Source organism: Uloborus diversus, chromosome 2 (genome assembly GCF_026930045.1).
Source record: "Uloborus diversus isolate 005 chromosome 2, Udiv.v.3.1, whole genome shotgun sequence".
In the NCBI taxonomy this organism is placed as follows: Eukaryota; Metazoa; Arthropoda; class Arachnida; order Araneae; family Uloboridae; genus Uloborus; species Uloborus diversus.
This window is the reverse complement of record NC_072732.1, coordinates 14,301,427-14,322,758: the sequence shown is the minus strand read 5'-3', so window position 1 is coordinate 14,322,758 and position 21,332 is coordinate 14,301,427. Positions and strand designations below refer to the sequence as shown.

General features: G+C 34.7%; 1 protein-coding gene across 1 annotated transcript; it reads right to left on the bottom strand.

Annotated features, from left to right (window-relative positions):
• Positions 1–4,717: 4,717 nt before the first annotated feature.
• Positions 4,718–20,628, bottom strand: LOC129217110 (inversin-A-like). The gene is made up of 2 exons (XM_054851361.1): positions 20,563–20,628; positions 4,718–6,332 (listed from the first exon to the last, which is right to left on the bottom strand). Exon 2 carries the CDS (start codon positions 6,149–6,151, stop codon positions 5,045–5,047), a length of 1,107 nt encoding a protein of 368 aa, XP_054707336.1. The 5' UTR covers positions 6,152–6,332; positions 20,563–20,628; the 3' UTR covers positions 4,718–5,044.
• Between the last annotated feature and the right edge of the window lie 704 nt (positions 20,629–21,332).

The window sequence follows — 21,332 nt, the reverse complement described above, 5'->3', positions numbered from 1 at the left end:
CGTTTTGTTCAGATGTCCATCTTCTTCAGTAATAATAAAGCTGAAAGTCTCTCTGTCTGGATGTCTGTGACGCTCATAGCGACTAAACCGTTCGGCCGATTTTTATGAAATTTGGCACAAAATTAGTTTGTAGCATGGGGGTGGGGTGCACCTCGAAGCGATTTTTCAAAAATTCGATTTTGTTCTTTTTCTATTCCAATTTTAAGAACATTTTCCCGAGTAAAAGTATCAAAAGATAGACGAGTGAATTACCAAGTTATCGTAACGTGGAACCGTAACACGGGAAAGCCGATTGGCGAGAAATTCACCATACCGTAAATATACAGGCGAACCAAGAGACCTTTTAATTTTCTACTATGGGCAAAGCCGTGGGGGTACCGCTAGTAGTAAATAAACTGCATGGAAATATTGGAGGCATTCAAAAGCATGGGCAGCGATCAGGGCCTTCGCTAGGTAAAAAGTAAAAAAACTGGGGGGGGGACGCATTTGGCGGCCCCTTAATTGTTCCAAACGCAGTCCCCTGGTTGTAGTTACACAGGTGGACAAGCCGCCTGAGTGCGATTTTCCAAGTTCTTGTAGAATCAATGAGATGAGATAAGAACCGGCATTTGGGCGCTGATGGCGTGTGAAAAAAGCTCGAACAAAACAAAAATATAGGTGCAAAAATAGGAGTAATCAAACTTGATAACTTGTACAAGACTCAATGGATTCACGTGGATTGCTTTGGTGTCTCACACCTTTTTGTTCATATCAGAAAAATAAGTGGGAAAATTTAATGCACATGGAAACCCTTTGGATGGGGTTTTAATCACCGGATATTGGCCATGAAACTATTCCACGTGGGGTTTTTAACCCTGCAATTTAAACTGCATTAATAGTTGAAGTTCTGTAGCATGCAAGTAAACTACAATTTTTCTTATGGCGAGAAAAAGAAAAATACATTGGAACAAAATACTAAAAAGATGAAACAAGAAAGGTATGATAATTTTTATGTGTCTTTGTTAAAATGGTCATTCGATATTTCTGGCCTCGATGCTCTTCGTGCCTGGGGTATTATACTTTCCAGCCCGGATCTATAAATTTTAGGCCCCGCTGTAACAAAATATTTGGGGTCCCTCCTAAGAGACCAACAATTCCATACTTGGAACGTTAATGAGTCTTAGTGCTAGTTTTTTTTTTTTTTTTGAGCAATCACGATTGCTTATTGTTCTCACTTGACTGCTTTTGGCGTTCCTTTGATTTTCCCCCCCTCCACCCTCAGCACCGTCACCGTCGACCGGGTCCTCACGATGCTGCTCCTATAGCGGAAGCCGTCTCCAGGTTGCATCCATGTCCTACACACACGCGCATACATACACAACTACACACGCATACATACAACACCCACACATACACACAACTACCCACACATTCATGCCTGCACACAGACACAAACACATATGCCTACACACACATACACATCCCTCCCCACACACATTCATACACACAACTACCCACACACTTATGTCAGCACACAGACACAAACACACATGCCTGCACACACATACACATACCCCCTACATACAAACACATACCCCCACACACAAACAAACACGCCTACATACACACACTCGTGATTGCGAAAAGCATAATTTGAATTTAAGATGTCAAAATTCAAAATATTATTTTTTTTTTTAATTTCTTGGGCCGTTGAGCCCTTAAGGACATGCCCCCACGTCGCACTGCGGGGTCTCTGGGTACGCAGATCCGGATCTGAGAAAAATTACAGCGTAGAATATTCAGACATGATTTTTTTTTTCTCTCCAACAATTAAGAGATTTGAAACGTTTGTCTTGCTTTTTACAGAAATAAAAAAAGGCATACTGCGTCTTTTGATTCTTACAACAATGCCATCATAACTGAGATATTGAGACTAGTACTTAAGAAATTTTTAAAAACTCCTCAGTTTTTTTGTATTTTTATAAATTCTGAAACTTAACGTATCATACTTTTTCATGGTGCAGACTACGCCACAGATGTTTTTAGGGGAGAAATTAAAAAAAGTTTTGGTTTCTTTTTTTGTGTGTGGGGAAAGGGGGGGGGGGAGGTATCCATAAATTGCGGAAGCTCCGCATTATTTGAGGAGGAGAACCATTGCTTTTTTGAACGTCCTTTTTTTTTTTTTTTTTTTTTTTTTGAACAATTTTTTTTAAAGCTCCCTTTTTCCTTTTTTTTCTTCCGGTTTTTGGTAAAGCTCCGGGAGAGTCTGTGGGCCTCACTCATCCTTACATCATCGTAGATCGTCTAAAGTGGATGTTTTTTTTTTTTTTTTAACATCCAGTTTGTAAAATTTTCCTAGAGAAGCCCTGAACTCCATTCCTTTTCTTAAATTTGTCAAAGATGGCCTAATTGCGTATTTCGAACTTTAATGTCGAAAAAATTCCTAGGGAGGGTAAGGAACCGCATCCACTAACGTAACCAAACATGACATGCAGTTGAATATTTACAACTTCATTTTCGAAAAATCCCTTTGGAGAATCTTTGAACCCCTGATCTTATAATCGAAGATTATCCAAACTTCGAATTTTGGAACTTAATTCCCTTCAGAGACTAAGTCCCCTCTTCCTCCGTAAGGCCTAAAAATGCAGAATTTTATATCATTTTTCAAAAATTTTCAAAAAAAAAAAAAATCCGGACCTCTACAGTTGGGTTTTTCCTTGCATCAGAACCCTCATCCCACCTCCCCCCTACAAAGTCAATCAAAAGAAAAGATTTCAGTTCAGAAACAAATATATTAACAAACGTGTCTTTAATAGATAATGAGGAAACAAAATGAAATTTCGGTTTGATAAAGAGTAAAGTTAAGCAAAAATTTCAAGATCCATTAATTTTTATATTAAAACTAGCTGTACCCGACGCGCGTTGCTATGCCAACAGAAAAATACATCATTATACTGATTTTCATGACAATCGGTTGAACGGGGCAGAAGTTGCTACTCTGCAGTGTCACCTGGTTGCGAGTGGCTTCAATGAGCATATTATGCACCTTTTCCGTGAAAAAATACATATATATAGCAATTTTCATAATAATCGGTCCAGGTATCAAGTGAAGCCGTGACTATACTCAAATTTTGTTTGCAAGATCAATCAATCGCTAAAAATATCAAATAGAAAAAGTTTTAAATCCCCCCGTTGCATGAAAAGCCATAAAACAATAAAGAAAGAATTTATTTGTTCAAACTCAAGAAAAATGGCAACAGCTAACTTCTTATCAATGAGATCTTTCACGCGAATTAATTTCTGCAGCCGATAATTTTATTCGTATTTATCCGAGGATTGTGACTTAAATTGGAATAAAAAAGGAACTATCGATCGGATTTTTTTTGGAACTGGTCTATAAACATTCCCAGTACCAAAAATAACAAACGGTGAAAGTTTCAGCCAAATCTGCCGGGTAGTTTTTGAGTTCATGGATGACATACAGACACACATTCATTTACATATATATAGATGTAACTATAGTTTTGCTACTTCCAAGTCGAAAGAAAAAAAGTAAAAGGTAGTTTTTGAGCAAATAATTTTCAAACATTTTCTAATAGAGGGCCCCTTTCCAGTACCTAGCCAACCACTTCAGAAGGAACTAGTTCGGGCCTGTTTTAGACATTTAAGTGAACTTTTGAGTTGTAGAAACTCATTGAGCTACCAGAGCTACTGGAATGCTGACTTTAAGTCGTTTACACAACAATAAAATCACTTCGAAATTTGACTGGAGAATAAAACTTTTAAATCTTATTAATTTGTATTTAATCTTTATTTTTATGAATAAGTTCTCAGTAGTGCTCTAATGGTTTATTTAAACCAGGGTTTCGCTTTGTTTGTTTTTTACAGGAACGATGTCATCATCAGTTGCAAAACCTTGAGTAATCCATAGGAAGGACATATCTTTTTGAAGAGTGATTGAAACTCTGGGAAAAAATCTTCTTGTAACTGTTTCAATACTAAAATATTTATTTCTTCAAATTTTTATAAATAAGAAAACCGTTTAATAAACAATTAAAAGTATTGTTACAAATTCTGTAAATAGTAATTATTTTTATGATTAATTTGTTGTAATCTGGCTAAATTTGGTGTTTATTCCATTATGTTCCGTCTAAAATTGTCTTAGCAACGTCACCTGTAAATAGTTTCCCGTAATGAATACACAATGCCCTTACATTCGAATGAAGTATATGGTCCCTCCATTACTGAATGATAAGATTTGTGAATAGAATAAAAAGAAAATATAAGAAATTGGTAGAACGTTTTAGAATTTTTTGGATATTTCATTGCTAGGTATAAAACGCCAGGCGTTTTGTGAATAGCAGAGTCAGTTTTGCTTTCTAATTGTTTTCTCGTTTTTCACTGCTGTCTGTGAATGCATTAGCACTTGCGCAGTGATTTTCGAATTTGTTCTTTTCACGTATTTTTGGATTTAAATGCGTGGTGTACTGAGTAATGTACAGTGTTTAACGATATTCGATTAATTGCTGGATGTTTGCAATTGTTACCTGTTCCATTGTTAATATTTGTAAATAAATTCATTGTGTTTTTATCAAGATTAGAATCGTCATGTAGAAGAAATTTTGAAGTTGCACTAAACTCGTAACAGTATAGAAAAAATTAAAAACCTTCATTAGCCCATTAATGCGAGTTTAAGTTCTCCAAAAATGTATTTTAAATACAGTTAATGTAATTCGACAATAAAGTATTTGGTACGGTGCCACCTTCGTTACACTCAATTTCAAAATGAATCCCGTTCACAGTCGAAGTTATTGAAAGACGAAATATCGTTAACCATGACGCGAATCAGAATTTTCACATTCATCTAATAATATGCAGCAGTTTTCTAATGAACTCTTCACCGGCAATATCAGTAAATATTTCTAAAATTGCATCCATTCAAATAAGGGGAATTCCCTCTTCTTTTATGACTTGCAACTGCAAATCAGTTTCAATTTTAGCTTTTTTGTTTTTACTTCACCTAGGCAAGTTAGGCAAAATTGATGGGGATTCAATATTAATAATTTCAACAACTGAAAGCTTTGATGAAGTTTCGCATTTCTCGTTCACTCAAAAGTGTAAAAATTTTGTCAATGCTCGTTCTTGGGATACAAGGTAACTTCTTGGATAACATGGCGAAGCATTCATGACACTGGTCCGTCAGCATGCTCCTCACCGCAGCTAATCTCACTCTAAAGCCAATTCGTTCCGCGTAGTTCGGGAAAACCTGCGCAGCGTTTCCACGAAGCAACGGATCGTTTGTAACATCATCATTCTCGAGGTACACTGCCACCTTGCTCACCGGTCTCCTGACGATATTATAATAAGAGATTGTAGTTCTGTCTATTTTCATTCCCTTCATCTGTTGCAGTTCCGTGATGCATTCTGCCTCCAGTCTGGCGCAATACTCGATGTCATCTCGGTCGACATTCAAATCCTTCCATTTAATCGCTATGTCCCGTAAGACGACAGAAGACATGATCAGCTTCACCAGGTCGTCGTCTCCCCGCTTCAGAGCGAATTCTAAGGGACTCTTCCCCTGATTGTCCATTAGGTGAGGATGAGCGTCCAGAAACAACAACTTTTTCACAATTCCAGCCTGTCCATTCTTCGCGGCATAGTGCAAGGCAGTGCGTCCTCCTTTGTCCTGCAGGTCGTGGGCATCATCATTCTCGCATATGATGTCAGCCGTGCTCTGCCTTCTGCATTTCAGAGCCAGCTGGAGGGGAGTACGGCCCAGACGATTCTGAATGCGGGTACAGGCGCCAGCCGCCAGCAGCATCTCGACGATCTTGGTATGACCCCCTCTGGCAGCCATGTGCAAAGCGGTATCTCCGTCGTTGTCTTGCACATCGACGAGCTTAACGTCTGGGAGTGATTCTGCAACTTTCTCTATCAAAGAATCCAAAGCAGTGGCTCTGGTCGCCAGCAGCTTCTGCACAATTCCTTCACATCCCCTTTCCGTGGCGTAATATAAAGCAGTCCTTCCTTTCCTGTCCTGCAGTCTGTTAGTTTCGTCATTGCCACAGATGACTTCGGCCGCAGCCCACCTGCCCCAGATCACGGCCAAGTGGAGGGGCGTTCGGCCGAATCGATCCTGAACGTGGGTGCAGGCGCCCTCGGCAAGCAGCATTCTGCCAATGTCAGCGTAGCCCCACCTTGCAGCCACGTGAAGAGCTGTCTGTCCAAACTTGTCCTGGACACCAACCAGATCCCTCTCGTTTGTGGAGATAGTGAGAACAGCAGCCGCATCTTTACATTTGACAGCATGGTGCAGTTTTGTTTGTCCAGAAACATCAATTTCAACTATTTTCCTAAAATAAAAAATAAATAAATAAATAAGGAGGAAGGATTACTGTTAGGAACTGACTGGAACTGATTTTTTTTTTTTTCATTTTAAATTATAAAACTTGTTAAACAGGTTGACTGCCAAACTATGAAAACGCTACATATGAGTTTGCAGGGTGATTGCATTTTTTGAATTGAATCTCAAAAGTGAAATTTCTGCCAAGCTAGGAAAACGCTACACATGAGTTTGCAGGGTGTCTACTGAATCTCAAAAGTGCAATTTCGTGACTTTTTCATGGCCTTTCAAAAAAAAACAAAATTTGTTGTAGTAAAAAAAATTGCAATGAAAGTTTGCATAGATTTACAAGGATAATTGGCTTCTGTTACATGCACATTATCATGAGAAAGTTAAACAAATAGATACTCACAAAAATTACGTTTTTTTAAAAAAAAATATGACGATAGGTGGAAAATTATCGCGACCAATGCTTGATTTTCGGGATTTCAGCGGCTGATTTTAAATTCGTGATTTTCTTGAGACTTTTGTGACCGGTCAGGGTTCATACACTTGTGGTTAAAAAAAAAATATCTTACTTTTCCTGGTTCTTTTTTAGAAAATACCAGGTTACTCATTTCATTCAAAATTAAGTTTAAATCACAATATTTTCAAAATAATTCAAATTGCTTAAAGTAGCAATACGAAAGAAACTGCAACTTTTCCCCTTAAATTTATATATGTATAAAAACCATTGATTTTTTTTTCTTTCCTCTCAAAATATATTATTATTATTTTTTTAAATGTTTTGTTAAAAAATAGTTTTCATTTGTTTATACTACTTGTTGAAAACAAAGTACTTTCAACTTACATTAACGTTTCTTTGATGCCACGTGTCATGTGTAATATTAGAGTCTTGCTGTAATTGGGCAGCAATCTTTTAGCATCCGCTTTTGGTTTACAGTTCCTTTTATTTCCTTATTAGTAAATAACACAAAACATATTGAGCAAAATACAAAGCTATTTTTTAGTTTTAATATGATTAACTTGTTGCATTGATCGGCGTACCATATTATGCATAACAACAAAGATCAATATCCGCCGATCATAGGCCCATGCTAATAATCATTAGTTTTTTTTTTCTTTCGCACATTAATGGCTGCTTACATTAAAATTATTCTTTTCTAGAAAATAATTAATTTTTAAAAATTCATAATTTATTGCACATTTTAGAAAACTTTCAATAGTTAATTTGAGATAAACATCCAATCCTGTTTTTGGAAATTTACGTCTACTTCCATCTTGCATATGACCAAATATGGGGACTAAACGAAAAATTTAAGATAAATAAGTAAAATTTCTATATTTGTAGCATAAAAGTAGTTATAAATAATTAATAATCCTAAAAAAAAAACTACAACTAAGACAAAATAGACAGTTTTTAGCACATAAGCGTCTAAATCCATTAGAATAAAAAAATGTTTGAATTTTTCCAGAAAATAATTACGAATTATTCACAAAAAAAGGGGGAGGACACATTTTGCATTAGTTTCAATTGTTTGCATTACAATAAACAACCAATGCCATTTTCGGAAACCTAGGCACTTAAAAAGCATTGTGTACTTTCCATCTTGGGAATGACCAAATATGGCGGCTGCGCCAAAAATTAAGAAATAATTTTTTGAATTTGTAGCATTAAAACAATTTAAAAATTATATATCTTCATGAAACTCTATTTCAGTTGGAAAGGTTTTAGCACATTTGTGTCCAAGGCAATGAAGTTAAGATTTTAAGTTTTAAGAACAAAAATTTTTCATTTCTCAAGAAAATTACGTATTTAAAAATTAACTAGTATGTTGTGGCCATCACGAAACTTTCTTCTATATTTTTCTTTTTCTTTTTCTGATCCCTCCCCATGCTTGACGAGGAAGCAATATTCCCAACAAAAACGAAATTACACATGCAAAAACTTGACCCAATGTCTGAATTATTGCAAAAGCAAAGCAAAGAGCGAAAATTGAAAGTTATTTTAAAAGCCTTGCTTGAATGAATTACAAATATTTTATTTGTTAACAAACATAAGATGGCAACAGTTAAGAATTTTAAATCATTGAGATAATATTTCCGATCATTTCCATACAATTAAAATCACGAGAAATACGCAGACGACAATCTATTACGATTTATCTTTCTTATTGTTGCATTAATAAAAATATTTTTTATTCGCAAAAAAAAAAAAAAAAAAAAAAAAAAAAAAAAAAAAAAAAAAAAAAAAAAAAAAAAAATCAACACCTCTTGGAGCGATCGGCGTCAAAATAGAACCAAAGCCTGTTTACATATGGATTCACATATATTCCAAATTTCAACCAGAACGTAGCATTACTTCTTGAGATAGGGCACTCAAAATGGAAAAAAAGAACGGGTGATTGCGCTACCCCCTTTTTAGCTGTTGACACAAAAATAAAATCAGTTCTTAACCCCCACTAAGGGCTACTTGCCGATAAATTTTTCTTTCATTCCGTTCATTATTTCTTGAGATACAGCAGTCACAATTGACGACAAAAAACGTTCTATAGCTCAACCCCCGTTTGAGTTATTGACACCAAAATTGAATCAGCACCTGTTCCTGTTAGTACCAACATATGGACCAAATTTTGTTTGATTCCGCCAGTAACTTCCTGAGGAATAGCAAGCACGCGTAACTCGAAAAACGTCCCATTGCTCCACCCCCCTTGGAGGAATTCGCGCCAAAAACTAATGGGCACAAGTTCACATAGGGGCACATATGTGTACTAAATTTCGTTCGATTTCATGCGGTAGTTTTTGTTGTAGAGCGGCCACAAAAAACTGGTCACACACAGACGTGACACACATACATACACACACACATACATACACACACACATACATACACACACACACACAGACAGACAGACATTTTCCAAAAATGGTCGAAATGGACTCAGCACACCTCAAAACGTTCGAATCCGTCAAAATTCGAAATTCGAAAATTTGCACGAATCCAATACTTTCTTCTATATATTAGATATAGAAGAAAGTAAAAAACAAAAACAATTTGCAGCACATTCTGCGTTAATTTCATTTGTTTGCAGTGAAAGAAAACATCCAATTCTGCTTCGTTTTTGGAAACTTAGGCTTTTCAGCATCGTGTCTACAGTGAAACCTGTGTAAGTTGGCCACTCGCGGTGCACTACTTTAGTGGTCAACTTAAACAGGTGGTCAACTTACAGAGGCTGATTTATATGACAAGGGCTGATTCCGTGCCTGAAAAAAGTGGTCAATTTAGACAGGTGGTCAACTTACAGAGGCTGATTTATATGACAAGGGCTAATTCCGTGCCTGAAAAAAGTGGTCAATTTAGACAGGTGGTCAACTTACAAGGGTAGTCAACTTCACAGGTTTTACCTTGTGAATGACCAAAAATGGCGACTACGTTTCATACATTGCTGAAAAAAGTTTCCGATCCAAAAAGATTTCTCCGATCGATCCTCCCATCCTCAGGATTGTGTTTCTGAAGTAGTAAATTGTCTTTTTCCATGTTGAGTTTGTGCATAATTCAAGTTCACCTGAGGATTTTTTTCTTGGGAATTATCGAGGGGCGAAAATGGCAACTGCGGAAGTTTTTTTCGCGTCGCCACTTTCATATCGCCAGTGTCATTTTACCTCGAAATTTCAAAATTTTTTCAGAAAACATTGACAAAAACGAAGATTACAAGGTGGCGACAGGAAATGGAAAAAAAAGTTCCCTGACTTTTCCCCGATTAAGTTCACTAAATTTCCCTGATTTACGTTACCAATGATGATAGTTTCCTTTCTTTGCCCTACCTGAAAAGCATTGCATCTCTACCAGGGCTGCCAGACGTCCCGGATTTCAAGGGACAGTCCCGTATTTTGAAAAAGTGTCCCGCGTCCCGGGGAACTTCCATACGGGACAGCTTAAGTCCCATATTCTAGCTAATAACAATATTTAACAAAACGAGACGTTATTTTAAGGGAAAAAAAGAAGTAAAACAAAAAATGTGAAATAAAGAGCAGTAAGAAAATCATGTGGCAGCAAACAGAAAAATTATTTTGTTTTAATTTGGTTTTTGTTTTGGTGGCAGACCATGAGGAGCCGAATGATTGCTTCCTGTTTGCTCATTGACTAGTGTTGGAAATATATCGTCAATCGCAATGAAAAGAATTTTTATACTTTAAAATCGGCGACATTTTGTAAGATTTAATACTTTATTACGAATACGATTGAATATTTCAGATTTATCACGAAGAGACGTTCTACGTTGGAAAGCATCCCTTAAAAATACACCATATCCAGTAATTGCCCTCAACCTCAAAAATATCAACCCCCCTCCCCCTGTTCCGTATTTACTGTTCTTAAACCTGGCAACCCTGATCTCTACATAGTATAAAATGAAGTCCCCAAAACGCGTCTGTGTGTTTGAACTCACAAAACTCGAGAACTACCCGGCCCATTGCGATGAAATTTTCACAGTTTGTTCCTTTAAGTCCTGAAAAGGTTTGCAGACCAGTTCGAATAAAATTCGATGAATAGTTTCTTTTTTATTCCCATTTACGTCCAATTTTCACATAAATTCTCAAATATGGAGGTGAAAAATTACTTGCACATATTAATATTACATATCGTTAGAAAGGGTAGAATTTTCCGCGTTCTACGCACTTTGTTTCAATGCTCTAACTTTATTACGGCGGGGGTTATTTGCGTTTTTAGCTCGAATTTTTTCAGGCTTAGCTGAAATTTAGGCACTTCTTTCTTCATTAAATAAATCAATAAAAAGTGAAGGAATTGTCCCACAGCTTTCTTTTTGACGCCATTGGAAAAAGCGACCTTTTTTACTCCAGATCTAACTCGACCTATGGTCGAAAAAATAAGTTTTTATCTCGAAAGCAGAAAAAGTTAGCAGCCTTTTAAAATCTAGTTTAAGAAATTTCGATTCCATTCAAATTTTGAACCATTTTCTTTCGCATTTTAATTCCTTAAACTTATTTTATTTTGTGTCCCCATGGTTACGCATTTTAAATCCATCTTTTTGGATTTAATTTCCTAAAAGTATTTTAATATCTGTCGTCACTGTTTGGAAGGGAAATCATGATGTTTTTTTTTATTTACTTTTTACGCCTGATTGTTGAATATACATCAATTGACACAATCTTTATTTTCAAGGTGCACCGGGCAAAGCCGGGCAACGCAGCTAGTATTAAATAAAATGCAGTGTTTAAAACGGTTTAAGCTGTTAATTAAAAATATATTTTGAAAAAATGCTCCTTTTTTGGTAAAAATAGTATATTAAACTATCGACAGAGAAATATTGCAGGAAATCTAAAACAAATACTTTACTTCCAGGAACCAGTTAACATTAGAATTCTAAGAAATTATTAAAACCTCTCTTAAAGAAATATCTAATCATGATAAAACTAAAAAATTTCAATGGAAATAATCTTGAACTGAATTTTCAAGCAGTATAAATGTTGCTGAAGAATAACAAGTGATAGTTAAAGTATAGAAGTAATGTAGTTTTACTTACATATATAATACTGCCGTTCGCATGTAAACGGCAGTATCTGCAGAAATTAGTTTTCGAGATATTTTAAGAAATGTCTGTTGCATTCAATACAAACAACAGGAAAACGTTGGAATTAAGACTTTTTTTTTCGTCTCTTTTTCAGCGGAAAACAAATAAGCGAGTATGTGCAATAAAGATAATGTACAATAGATGACAAAAATGAAAAAAAAAAAAAAAAAAAAAGTGCAGTTACTGCCCTTTACCTGCACACGGCAGAATAGACATATTTATGTAAAACAAAGTGAAATATTTCAACAACCAGTCATATTGAGCAATTCTCTAATCAAGAACTTAGGTTTAATGAAAGAATACAGCATTTTAACTATTAAAAATAATGAAAATATTTGCATATGTACACAACTCAATTTCAATTGTCATTAGTTGCCGAAAAAAAATCTTAGATTACTTTAGTAACAAACAACATTGAAATGCAAAAACAATTGTTAATTTCAATATATATATATATATATATATATATATATATGGTTTTAAAATAAGAGTTTTAAAGTCTGAAAAAAAAAACCCTTCGTGTAATCTGAAGTGACAGCAAATAATACCATGGCAAAAAAAAAAATGATTTTCAGTCAAAAATCAATTTTAACAATTAAGTTAAAAACGCCAAGTGATAACTTTAAAAATTTTTCAGCATTAATTTAGAAAATAAAGATTTTTTATTGAAATCGTGATAACCGTATGTTAAATATTTCAAAAGAATGAGTAAAGGCAAGGGAGCAAAGTCATTAATGACGGCTTCCTCTTTGCCTGCAGGGTTGTTTATTTTACCAAGCGTGGAATGCGTGGAAAGAAAATTCAAGCTAGGTGAAATAAACAACTTTACAGGCACAGAAGCAATCTTTGGAAGCTCATCCTAAGATTGAATACTTTGACCTTGAGGAAAAAAGATGCACAAATATGCGGTATAGTATAATCACACCTCATTCATTTTACTTTATAAAACAAACTAGCAAAAATACCCGGCGTTGCCTGGGTCAGTAATAATTATTAGAAAAAATCGTTACTTGCTTTTGTTTTCTGTTTTAAGTAAAAGAATTTAAAACACATCTTTTTGACGTGATTAAAAATAGAGTTTCTTCCTTACCCATAAAACTAAAATAGCAATAAGTATAAAAACAAAGTAGTATTGATTTAGAAACGAAAGCACTATATTTAAGCATATACAAATTTAAAAAACATGAAATTAATCTTCTCATGTTTAAAAAGATTAATCTGTTGATACTTTTTTTTTTTAACATGGAGTCTAAAACCTTCTCTGTATGGCTAATGAAGTACGAAGTGATTAAAAAAAAGTAGCTGCGCTCGTAATCCCCTTATACTTGCTTTAGTTATTTCGGGAAATTTCAATCATTGTGGCTCTTGGTGCGATTTTACCGAATTTGCGAAAGTCGTTTCGAGGTACCTTCGATGATGCTCCCCCATTCTTTCCTTACTTTGTAAAACGATATGATATTAATTTTCGTTACAGAGATATCGTCGCCAGATGCTGAGATATTTTTGGTCACCATAAAATGGCGCTAAACAGTTTCATCCGAAATGTTACCAAAATAAGTAATAAAATTTGGTGATTGTTTGAAATTGTGCAAAAAGGAAAATTAATGGAAGTTTTTGTGCTGTTTATGGATTTGCCTAATTTAGTTGCTGGATTATTTAACACAGTAAAAAAAGTCTTTTGAAAATTCTTTGATTGGCGATATTTTGTTTACATGGTGAAGGCTGAGAAACATTATGACGTAGTCTTCGGCTTCAAAAACAGCAACGTTGAAAAAACTGCCAAATGCATCAGCTACGGAAATCTTTCTGCAAAAATTTTGGCGATCTGCTGGTTGTTTGGATAATGAGTAAGTGTTCAATTAGCATAAATAATAATAAAAACCATTAATTACTTTAAAGTTCCGTTTAAATGGAAAATCATCAGCCAAATCATGTATTATTTGCCAATCTTGTGCAAAAATCTTACTTCAAGATTTGACTTGAGAAAAGCCTTGAACAATCACGAAAAGCAAAGAAAGTCAACAATACAACAATTGTCGCTATCGACAGGGAGTTGAGATGATACACTAAATACTGTATTGAGTTGAGGAAAGCCTTCGAACATGGATCTAAAAAGCTCATAACTCGTTTTTTATTCTACTTAGAAATTTCGAACAGGTGCCATCTTCAGCAGAAAAATCAGAGCTTTCGATGGACATATAATGTAAATATGTGCAAGTATTTATTCATCCCAATATTAGAGAATTTATACAAAAATTGTGTTTTATTGCCCCCCTAAGGGGGTTTTGCCCCCCATAACGGGACGAAAACTACCCTATGTGTTATTCTGATGCATAAGCTATATTATTGTAAAGTTTCATCAAAATCCGTTCAGTAGTTTTTGCGTGAAAGAGTAACAAACATCCATACATCCATCCATACATCCATACATCCATCCATACAGACAAACTTTCGCATATATAATATTAGTAAGATAATTGGCGGAAATTCGTAGGGAATCAAAGTACTTCATTTTGGAAGAAAAAATAATTTTTCCCTTGCAAAATTGCTTGAAGAAAAAAAAATTTTTTTTTCTTCATTTGATCATTTTTCCCTGAATTTTTGTTATTTTTACTTTCTTCTATATCTAATACATAGAAGAAAGTATTGGATTCGTGCAAATTTTCGAATTTCGAATTTTGACGGATTCGAACGTTTTGAGGTGTGCTGAGTCCATTTCGACTATTTTTGGAAAATGTCTGTCTGTCTGTGTGTGTGTATGTATGTGTGTGTGTATGTATGTGTGTATGTGTGTGTGTGTGTCACGTCTGTGTGTGACCAGTTTTTTGTGGCCGCTCTACAGCAAAAACTACCGCATGAAATCGAACGAAATTTGGTACACATATGTGCCCCTATGTGAACTTGTGCCCATTGGTTTTTGGCGCGAATTCCTCCAAGGGGGGTGGAGCAATGGGACGTTTTTTGAGTTACGCGTGCTTACTATTCCTCAGGAAGTAACTGGCGGAATCAGACAAAATTTGGTCCATATGTTGCTATTAACAGGAACAGGTGCTGATTCAATTTTGGTGTCAATAACTCAGACGGGGGTTGAGCTATAGAACGTTTTTTGTCGTCAATTGTGACTGCTGTACCTCAAGAAATAATGAACAGAATGAAAGAAAAATTTATCGGCAAGTAGTCCTTAGTGGGTATAAGAGCTGATTTTATTTTGGTGTCAACAGCTAAAAAGGGGGTAGCGCAATCGCCCGTTCTTTTTTTCCATTGTGAGTGCCCTATCTCAAGAAGTAATGCTACGTTCTGGTTGAAATTTGGAATATATGTGAATCCATATGTAAACAGGCTTTGGTTCAATTTTGACGCCAATCGCTCCAAGAGGTGTTGATTTTTTTTTTTTTTTTTTTGAATAAAAATAGCTTTATTAATGCAACAATAAGAAAGATAAATCGTAATGGATTGTCGTCTGCGTATTTCTCGTGATTTTAATTGTATGGAAATGATCGGAAATATTATCTCAATGATTTAAAATGTTTAACTGTTGCCATCTTATGTTTGTTAACAATTAAAATATTTGCAATTAATTCAAGCAAGGCTTTTAAAATAACTTTCAATTTTCGCTCTTTGCTTTGCTTTTAAAATAATTCAGACATTGGGATGGTAGTCACGTTTTTGCATGTGTAATTTTGTTTTTGTTGGGAATATTGCTTCCTCGTCAAGCATGGGGAGGGATCAGAAAAAAAAAAAAGAAAAATATAGAAGAAAGTTTCGTGATGGCCACAACATACTAGTTTCAAAATTCCCTGATATTTCCAGGAGTGATCAAGTTCCCTGACTTTTTCCTGATCTCTCTGATTTCCTTGATCTGTTCCCACCCTGGATTAGATCGCATGGTACGAAATTTCTTGGGGGAAAAAATTTTTTTTGGCCAAAATTTGGAAATTCCCTGTTATATTTAACTATGTCACTTGCCCTGACCATTCAGGTTTTCCCTGAGCGTACCAACCCTGCCGGTAGACATCCTGGCTCCGCAGAGACCAGTGTACCTGTGAGTCAGTTTTGATTCAACGGTACCTTCCTGGAAGATAAACATCCCATAGACTAATAATAAGAATAGACCGAGCTATGGCAACCCTTTTGCTGCTCATAAACCAAACCATGTGACTGGTGGATATCCTAGCAACAGCGGGCGTTGATCGTAACAGACGATCAACGCCCGAGAGGAATAAAATAAATAGAATTGATGGAACACGGAAGAATGATCTTTTATGGAGTCCGATTTGTAAATTTGTTATTCTAAGTTGTAAATATTTTGTTAATATAGCGAGTTTTTCATTTAGATAGTATTGTGCATTTTCTTTATTCAATTTCAATAACTCTCTAAGCAATTAAAGATGCAAGCGCCCAAAAAGAATCGACAAACGGTAAGATTTTTACCTACAATTTCAATTTAAGATACCGATTAGTACATTTTTGCGTTAAAGCAAAACGTTTACGCCATTACGTTCACGCTAACGCTGATGTAGCAATTCCAAATGAAATAAAAGTTACTGAAAACTGTGATCAAAAACTAATGCCAAAATAATGCATAATTAAAAGAAACACAGTTCAATCTCTGCACCTGGAAAAAAAATTATAATGAAAATACATTACGTCTTAAAATACATGTCGAGTGCCAAACTAGAGATAATGTTGCCATCTAGCAACCATGCCGCCAAAGTGTTCGCCAAGCCTTCCACCAGTCACATGATGTATCCATGAACCAATTTTTTCATCAGCACTTCTGGGAAAGCTCGGTCTACTCTTATTATTAGTCTATGAAACATCCCTATTAATACATGAAATTCACCGCCAGCTCAGTCAATTCCAGCCGAGGACTGCAGTTTCGTGCTTATTAGCACTCATCAGCCCTGCATAGGAGTGACTGAACTGAAGGTGGAAAACCTCTTAACAAAGCCTTGTCACTCCTATGCCCGGCTGATGAGTGCTAATAAGAACGAAACTGCAGTCCTCGGCTGGAATTGACTGAGCTGGCGATGTATTTCATGTATTTCTGCCTTAGCCTTGGCCATAGGGCAGTAACTTACTGAATATCTCTATTAATGTCTGCGTAACAATAGCAACAATACAGTGTGCAAGTGCATCAACAGCGAGCGAAGTAGGGGCCCATTCTTCCAGATAACATCAGATTTCGTAGTTTGGCAGTCAACATGTACAAGAAAATTCGATACCGCTTAATCCTTGCCCTATGCACACAGTTTAGTTTTGCGAAACATAATAGATGAAACCATTTTTCACTTTAAACTGATGAAACATGAAAGAAACAATGATCAATGTTACCCAAATTAAATCATATTTCTAACTTAATATTTTTCTCATCTTGTTCTGCAATAGTTAATAGCTTGCATGAGCACGGTATGCACCCCCTCCCTCCCCCTCCATAAAAAAAGCATTTCTAAAATAATAATAAAAAGTAAGCACTTATAACTGTCCGAACGCTTTATTTTTAAATGTGTGCATTGCGCACTTATAAGTACTGTTATGCACCCTGCATTACAGTGTAATTTTAAGTCATTGAAAACTTAAGAACGCTTGCAAACAGAAATACTTATACCACTGTTGAACACAAGTATAAGTAAATTCTCAATAAAACAATCTAAAAAAAAAAACCGCATATTACGCATAATATGTGTTAAACCATAAGGAACAAACATTTATGATAATAAGAGTGATAAATATAAGTTTCATTACTATAAATTTAAGTTACACATGGAGAAACAAATAGCTTTAGAAAAATATATTTTTGTGACTAAAGCTGTTATGGGGTAAGTCACTAGTTATGGGCATAGTTAAGGGTTTTTTGTAAAAATTTTAATTGGTGTTGATCAGTAATGTTGTAATGTTGTGGTTCTAGTTCATGGGAAAACCGTATTATAACACTTTTTAATCACACCTTTATCAAATTTCACTCTTATAGCGGTGAAATTTTTATTAATTTTTAACTATGATTTAAATAATTTATTGACATAAACAAGACTACACTGGTTTGACCAGTTATGGTCACAATCGCTTAGTTATGGACATACTCAAAACTAGTAATGGTCATTCTGATTCAATTCAATTATTTTCAAAAACGAAAAAAGCATTCAACCACATTAAAACACTTATTTTTCTTTTGTGTAAACAAATCTCAACCAATTTGAGCAACATTAAAAGTAAAAAACGGATTTGAAAGGTTTGTCTGAACAACAAGAACAAAAATAAATAAATAAAATAAATAGAACTATTCTACTGCTGCATCTTTTATTTATCGTTGGCCAAATTTAGCTTATGTTTCATCCTGCAGCTTAAAAAATAATTTTGGTAAGAATAGCCAAACAATCAATCATGGTCATATCTTATATCATTAAACGAGCAATTCTTGTGGGTATATATATATTTCTTATCTCGGAAACGGCTCTAACGATTTGGATGAAATTTTGGATTTAATTGTAGTTTTGCATTCATCTACATCAGTGATTTTTCTGTAAAAACGCGATTTTTTTTACAAAAAACAGTTTTTTAATATAAAGTCAAATTGAGTTAAGCCTTGAAGTAAACTGTGAGCTGACGCATCAGGCAGACAATTTGCAACCATAACAATGAAAATTCGTCTCTTCTCGCTTTAGAATTTTATACTTGCTTAGGGTTGCCAGGCTTCGCTGATATTGGCCACTTCGGCTAATTTCAAACACACTTGGCTGAAAACAAATTCAAAAGCATTATGCAAGTCGATGTAAGGCTTTTTTTTCTTTTTTAAGTGAAACTATTGCTTGACCATCCTATTTTATTTTATTTTATTTATTTATTTTCTTTTTACACTTCAAATAGTTTAACATGTTTTTTAAATCATGCATCTAAATTTTATTTCGAAGAAGTGTATGTCTTGAGATTCTTTATGTTTTGTTAAGACAGTTGTTATCATTTGTTGGAATGGTTTGTGGATCATCAGTGTTGATGGATATCATGCTGTATGTAGCATTTTCGGGTGTAAAAACTAAAAGTACTTATTCAAAAAGAAAATCTCGATTGGGATAAAATTGTGAATTGCATCATAGTATGAAAGGAAGTATTCGGTTAAAAACCTATTTCACCATAGCAAAAGTAAAGTCAAAATATTTTAATTACTGACAAGAAAATTGTATCGTGGAAACAAACGTAACAGATAGTTTAAAGCAAAATGTTGATTTAATTACATTCAGAATCTTCTTTGTTTGGTACTTTAGTGTTATAAGAAGGTCGAGTACATAATATTTCGTTAACGTGAAGCTTTTCAAGTATATTTGGAAAAGTATTGAACCTTAAAAAAACACAATTTGACAAAAAAATAATTCTTTTAAAGCTGAGCAGGGCTCGGTCGTCCAGGTACTCTCCCCTTAACTGAAACACTTTCAAAAATGCTTAAGTTAAACTAAGCACTTTTGAAACACTTTCAAAAATGCTTAAGTTAAACTAAGCACTTTTAACATTCCGTGAAACATAAACCAAACTTAAGCACCATACCAGCTCTGGAAAACCGATTTAGCAAGATATAAATGAAATTAAATTGTGTCTTTTGATGAAGCTTAAGTTCACCTAATGAACTGAAACAAACAGAAAACAGCTGTGGTTATTAAGAACTATAAAATCATATTTTCCTCAATTGCAAGATAGTTTAAGTAAAGGGTTTGTGATTGACAAAAGGTTGTTATGAGAAAGTGAAACTACAACAAAATGTTGATATTGGGTTTATCAATAGATCTATTTCAAACAAATCTAAAGAAGTTCTTCTGCCCTTATATAGAAGTTTGGTAAGACCCCATTTGGAGTATGCTGTTCAGTTTTGGTCTACTTATCTTAAGAAAGACATTAATGTATTGGAAAGGGTTCAAAGGCGGGCTACTAGGCTAATAAATGGACTTTCTCATTTAGACTACGATTACAGGCTTAGCTTAATGCTAAAAATGTACAGTCTTGAGCAAAAAAAGAGACTGAGGGGACATGATTCAGTTGTTTAAATTTATTAAAATGAAATGTTACGGGGCTAAAGTTTAGCACTGAAAACAGGACAAGGGGTCATTGCTTTAAGCTATTTAAATCTCAGGCAAACACGGATATTAGGAAAAATTATTATTTTAGCAGGGTAGTGGAACCTTGGAACAGCTTACCGGAAGAGGTGGTAATGAGCAAGGGAGTAGATAGTTTTAAGAGGGCCATTGATCTTCACTAGGGATTGTAAATGGACTAGGACCAGTCTAACTGGGCCCAGAGCCTGTTGCTGGTCGTCACTTTTGTATTTGTATTTAATTCAATGTCCATTTCTTTATCCCAATCAGTATACTAAAGAAATACAGACAACGTTAAAGTGACACTTTGAGCATTACCACTACATTCCACATTATTTCAAGGAAAAAATAACAATAAATGGAAAGCAATATCTAAGAGCTTTTACAAAAAGTCTATCAATCATGCAAGTCATGATGCAGACTTACAGTGCAGAAAGAAAAGCTAGTGGGTCGAACATTCAGAAAAAGGTTTAAACAGTAATCTAAATTAATTCATTCAAATATTTCAAGAATAAATATTGAGTTTTTTTTTTTTATATTGTTACTTAAGATTTATAGCCAGAAATCTAACCTTGGTGGTTCCTCCTGCGAAATTCCACAGCACCTCTTGCGAAATGCACATGCTCCTTGATTAGCAGTTTCCTACAATGCAAGATTAATTTTAGGGGCATTGTTCAATATTAATTCAAGCAGACATAGAAAAAATTTGGTTCAGTCTCAATTGTATAGAAATTTATTGATGTAAAATTTAGAATTTAAGTACATCAGTTTTTAATTTAATTACTCTTTTGAAGAATACATTCTCGAACTCAGATGCAGGCTATTAAAGATGTTCTTCTTCGTCATTGAATTTTATTTATTATAAAGATTAATACAATTAAATCTTTCAAATACATTAAAACTCCAGGGATGCTTCAATGCAACGGAAAATGTTGGGAACCTTACAACTTCCTGAAAAGGACAACTATTTTTTCAATTTCAACAATAATTCCTTCTTTTTGCTTCTAACTTTTAATATCATGACTCTGCATCTTATTTTGTAATGAGAACTATCTACAGTTGACTCTTGATAACTCAAAACCTCATAACCCAAATATCCTTTTACCTGAAAGTTTTTATTAGGTATCAAACTCTTGAGAAGGCTGTGGGAACTCCTCAAAGCTCAAACTTTCAATAATTCAAAGGTTTTATCTGCATACTAGGATATTGAGTTAGTACAAGTTAGCTGTATCAAGGACTAATGGTTGCTATAAGAGCTAATACAGGTTAAACATGAACATGCAGTACATATACTGTACAATGAAACCTCAATTTTAGGTTTTTAATTTCATACGTTCTTCC